The sequence below is a fragment of the Labrus bergylta genome, chromosome 8 (assembly GCF_963930695.1).
Source record: "Labrus bergylta chromosome 8, fLabBer1.1, whole genome shotgun sequence".
NCBI classification, from domain to species: domain Eukaryota; kingdom Metazoa; phylum Chordata; class Actinopteri; order Labriformes; family Labridae; genus Labrus; species Labrus bergylta.
In genome coordinates this window covers 29985691-29991270 of record NC_089202.1, presented here as the reverse complement: position 1 = coordinate 29991270, position 5580 = coordinate 29985691, and the positions used below count along the sequence as shown (strand labels likewise).

General features: G+C 45.5%; 1 protein-coding gene across 3 annotated transcripts in view; it reads left to right on the top strand.

Annotated features, from left to right (window-relative positions):
* The first annotated feature begins 219 nt into the window (after positions 1-219).
* The window catches only part of grik2 (glutamate receptor, ionotropic, kainate 2), a 244756-nt gene continuing 239395 nt past the window's right edge, over positions 220-5580 (top strand). Inside the window, exons 1-2 of one of the 3 annotated variants that reach the window (XM_065957485.1) lie at positions 220-608; positions 3154-3626. In XM_065957485.1, coding sequence (XP_065813557.1) covers positions 3509-3626 — 118 coding nt within the window. In that variant the 5' untranslated portion in view covers positions 220-608; positions 3154-3508. Of the gene's footprint in view, positions 609-2696; positions 3627-5580 lie in introns of those variants that run through there. The other 2 variants (XM_065957487.1, XM_065957486.1) reach the window with 2 other exon arrangements.

Here is a 5580-nt window from a genome sequence, read left to right as displayed (position 1 = left end):
ACTCCTCCTGCTTTCGATTCTGAATATTATAAGTTTTAAAAAAAACATTTTTGATTTGTAAGAAATGTGAACAAACCCACACTTTCAGAGAAAATGTTTTAATTAAATGCTGCACGTTTAAATATGTATTTCTACTGCTGCATGGGAGAGAACATTGATCCTATATGCAGCAATGTTATGATCACACTCCTGACATTTTGACCATCCCAGCTGATTATTCCGTGTGTTTAGTCTGCAGCATGGACGGTATCACACCTTTACTCTGATTGTAAAGGTCTTCATTGCAAAGCTCAGAGTTATGTTTTTACGCACAGGAGCGTCGGACATCCAGCGGATAAAGGATTTTTAATGCACCTCAGTCCGACCTGACACCCGGTCGTCGCTGCAGACTCGGTGTCGGTAAGTCCCCCCCCACCTGGTCCGGTGTGTGCTCCCCCTGTTGCTTTAAGCAGTGCGTCCTGCCGTCCGACAGGAGGCGTGTCTCCCCTACGGCCGGAGCGCAGCGCTACCAGCAGCGAGTGCGGGGGAAGCGCCTGAGCTCCTCCATAGAAACAAATCAACTTCTTTGTGCTGCTCTGGTGACTCTTCCTGCTCCAGCTCTACCAAGGGTAAGCCCTAGTCTTTTTAAAACCTGACATATATTCTCATGTTTTACTGTACTACTCTGTGTTATTTCCCCCCCGCCGTGACATCTTTCCAGGAACAGGTTATTATCTTTTGGGAACAGAGGAATCTTTTTCTCCACACCGGCAGAAAACACCGTTACGCACCTCACCGGTCAGCTTTGGCAAGTTCATCTGTGACTTTCTTGACAAGGCTGCTTTCACCAGAGCAAAAAAAAAAGATATGAAATGCATCAAAATGTAGCCGCGACTTGAGGTTTCATAAGAGAGATGTGACCTCCCGCGTCTTTGTCCGACCTCTATTTTGGAGACGCTTGTCACCTTTTCGGGTTCCACCTCCTCCTCCTCCTCCTCCTCCTTCTCCTTCTCCTCCTCCTCGGGGCTGATGTCTTGTCTGTTTTGGGGGGTTCAAAGACATTACGGGGGTCGTTAAATTCTCACCGTGATGCTGCTTTGTGAATGCTCCGCCTGAGGTTCGCAAGGGGCTGGATGGGAACTCCGCGGAGACGAGCCGCGCATTTAAAAACCTCACAGTTGATGAGCACATTAGCTTTTAAATCAACTTTAACATCACGACGGAGCCCCTGCACCGTGCAGCCGCTTTCAACTACCTTTTAAAAAGGTGCATACTCCCCGAGAAAGAACTAAACACACATTAACATATCCGTATTAGACTCCGTGAGCACAATCCTGCCCGTTACGCACGGCCATCAGAGAGCTGCCCCTTCCTATTTTGACCTCTATGTCAGTTAAAATGCTGCACAGATTTACTCACAGCATGCGCAGGGACTGGTGCATCTTACATTTGTCTTTTTTTTGTTTCCTTGTTGGGCACATATCAGCTCAGGAAAACCCGCCTACAGCCTCTGAAATGTGATGTTACTTAAAAATAAATACATCTAAATTTACCTGCTGTTACTTAAAATCAACCTGAAAGTTTTAAGGAATATAACAGCATGTTCTGAGCTCCAGTACATCCTCATAAGTTGAAAATAAATTCTGTCTTTTTTTTAATATTCAGGCCTTCACTTATTGTACTTTATCCATTTCGGTAGATTCCCAGCAGTGCAGACATGCTGGACAGTCCGTGTGGTTTAATAGTTGCTGTCCACAATAATGAGTGTTAATGTTGAAGAGGAACAATATTTAACCTTTAGTCACACTGTCTCTGTGTCATCACATGGACCGGGTCCAGCCAGACCTCCTCCTCGCTGCCAGTCCAGGAGGAGAGCCAAGCAGAGGAAGCTGAGCGCGGAGTCGCTGTCCGTGGTGCTGAAACACATCCTCTGTCCGCGGTGCTGAAGCCTCCTCAAATCACTGCAAAGAAGACTTTTTTTTTAAAGAATTCCCCTCCATGTTTAAGCCGTTTACATATTTAAGACTTCAGGAGATATTTGACACCAGCGGAAGTGATGATACACGAAGAACGAGATTTGTAACGTCCTTGAAAATTTAAATTCTCATTACTCATATTTGTGACAGCTTGCTTTTGGAGGACCAGCCTGCCACTCTTCTTCTCGTCTCAATGTTAAAACCAAGCTTGAGCCCCAAATATGCGAGCTTCTGATCCTCTCTAAGTTACGAGGTTTAGAGATGGATTCTAGGAGATTTAGAAATCGTTCGCTTCATGAATGACTGAAAACTCTGTCAGAACATTTGCAGAGGAGAAAACAGCACTAATGCGTTGCTTTTATGTCATGCACAAACTCACAGATTTATTTTTAAAATCGCATTGGAGTTGTCTGCTCAGTTTGGAGGCCACTGAAGGGAAATATAAAAAAAATGTAAGTGTAATTTGTTCACATTTCAGACCTCGTGTCAGCACGAGATGCAGGTAGGACGCTGAGTGAATGGAATATCAATTTGACACTTTTTTTCCTGTGGAAGGCCTGAGAGGCTGATGTGCAGCAGAAGCAGAGGATGAAAAAAAAGTAATAATTGCAGTGACAGAACATGGGTGCAGGGACACAGCGGGGGGGGGGGGGGGGGGGGGGGGAGCCGAGGCTATTCATCATGCGGAGTGTAACAGTCAGTGAGGAGTCCAAGCTTGAGTGACTCCCATCAAACACAGGCGATCTTTTTTGAAATTCATACATTGACTTTTTGTGCACGAAACTGCTCCACGGCCACTGAACCGAGCCGAGGGAGGGGGGGGAAAGGAATCTGAGGGAATAACCCCGAGAAGCGGCGGCTGAGTGACCGACCGGCTGACCGGGGGGGACAAGACATCAGAGGGAAGGAGGGGAGGGGAAGAAGGTTGGGCAGGTATAGGAGATATAGATGAAGGATGCGAAGTTCAGCGCAGCAAAAACCTAGAGGAACATGCCCGGTCCAGCTCTCCGCCTCGTAGTGTTGGCTCGACGTCAGATGGTGTGCGGCAGTGCAGCAGGAGGGAGCTCGGGCTGCCGAGGCTGTTGAGACCGCCGCTTTTTCCTCTCTTTGGATCCTCACAAACCTCCGCTCTCTCTCTCTCTCTCTCTCTCCCCCCTCTCTCTCACCTCACCTCCCTCCAATCTCTCTTTCCCCGCAGATGGATCTCTTCCCGCGCTGCCCTGCCTAACATGGATGCCCAGCCACCTCCAACACCACCATCATCTTCCTCAGCTGAGTCGGAGGGCTGTTTCTTCTTCTTCTCCTCTTTCTCCTTGGCGCAGTGAGCGAGCTGGACACGCAGAGGTTGATTTTTTTTTTTTTTGGTTTTGTTCTTGGCCAGATGGATGTGGGGAAACCGTTGTTACCCAGCCCGCCGGTGCTGCTGATCATGCCGTGAGATTTTCCGCTTCCGCTTTTTTCACTTCACGTTCAAAAAAAAAAAGAAAAGAAGAGAAACAATCTGGGGGAATATACCGATTCAGGGAATTAAAAAAAAAAAATCCTGTGCAACCATGAAGATCACCTCCCTGCTGATGTTCAACGCCAGAGTCAGGTGCACCGTCAGGCTTCTACTGCTGCTATTACACTGTTTGGGTTATTCTCACGGGATGCCGCACGTCCTCAGATTTGGTGAGTGTACTTCTTATTATCCCCCCCCCCTCCCCCCCCTTTTCTCCTTGTAAGACCTGAAAGTTTGATTTTTCCTCCCCTTGTTGCTCTCATAACGACCTGTTGGGAGACTCACTCTTCCTCCTTTTCCCCTCACTTGTTGTGTGTGGGGGGGAGAGCTGAAGTTTCTGTTCTGGGCTTTTTTTTTGAGGAGCAAGAACACGCAGGGTGGTGTATCCAAAAATGATTTGCTCTTGTATTTGGTAAAGCAAAAAAAAAGGTATGAAAAATGTGTTTGTCCATAGGGAGGTGATGGTGGGCAGCCTGTTGCTATTCTGAAAGTTTCAGTGTTTGCAGATAGGAAAGCATCTCAACACATCAGCTCCTTCATATCACCCACTTGTGTTTATGTGTGTGTGTGTGTGTGTGTGTGTGTTCTGGTGTCTTCAGGCGTGATGCTGCACTGCATACTGTGTTGCTACTGGTGTGTGTGTGTGTGTGTGTGTGTGTGTGTGTGTGTGTGTGTGTGTGTGTGTGTGTATGCGGGGGAGAAAATCAAACCTAGTCAAATATGATCTGAAGCTTCATTGAGAGTTTTTTTTTGGGAGAATTAGAAGCATCTTTTTTTCATGACTTGCCCACATTCCTCTTTTTTTTTCTATTTCAGGGACGTGATGAATATTTTATTTTGCTGTAGGGGAAATTTGTTTTGAGTGACCTTTCGAACCATAATTTCTGCCTCCATCCAATGCAATTGGTCCAATGCGATGCAGCTCCTTGATGCTAATATGGGAAATCTTTCTTATATTTTATTTCCTTTGAAACTAAGTGAATACTGCTTGTAGGGTTTATTGTGCATTACTTTATTATATTTGAATATCTCTGTGTTTTCAATGCTGAGGTCGCCTGTTGGAGGCTATCTGCATGACTCTGTGAGGCTGCAGACTTTGAGGCTGAAAGATAGAAAACACTGCAGCTGGAGTAAAACATTTGATTTGATTTCACTTAACAGTCGTGTAATTTATCAAGACACCACGGCTACATTCATGCAGAGATGCACAGATTTCCGCTGGTCTGAAGAGAGCAGGGATTTAACACCGACACTCAGATTTTGTCGTTTTGTATTGATTGTAAGAAACGGCTTCCAATGAGGAAAAACAAGAAAAATCCTCAGAAGGATTTTCCTGCTAATGAAGGTTGGAGGATTTTAAAGCGAGGCGTTTATGACTGGAGGTGAAATCCTCTGAGCCTGGATCCTGCTGGGTGAAAGTCTCTCATAACGCTGAATTTCTCCCACCTTCGAGTCCTTCAGTCAAACTGTGTGTGTGTGTGTGTGTGTGTGTGTGTGTGTGTGTGTGTGTGTGCAGGGGAAACACCCTACACCCCATTACATCTCATTATATGATCACTCTTCTTCTCGGCTCCTCGGCCGTAGCGGTCTGTGTTTGACAGCAGCAGCTGTGTCAGAGGGATGATGGAGTCCTGCAGCCTGTCGGTCAGACGTCATGTTTTGTATTTACACGTATTCCTCCTCTCTCTCTTTTTACCAGAGTGCTGTAAGATATCTCTGCTGTCATGACTTAGCAAACATCTCTGTCTGGGTCAGGAGGGAGTGTGGGAGATAACTACAGACAGTTTGAGTTAAAATGATGACTGAGTTTGTTAGAGGTCAAATGATTGGAATATAAATATATGAATATTTAAAGAATACTTTATACTTTGATGAAAGATGGGAGCATTTTGAGGCTCCTATATTTTCACATCATGCAATTAAAAAGCATCTTTCCCAGAATCTCCTCCTGAGCGACGTTAATGCAACTGTTGCTGTGTTTTGTTCTCTGATATCATCAGGATTATTTTCTTAAACATTACAAAGTTTCATCAGAGCCACAGAAGATGCAGGACTTTTTGCATTTTTCATTTTTTGGGGTCTTTATGCGTCCTTATCTTCTGTCTTCCTGCATGTGACATTGAT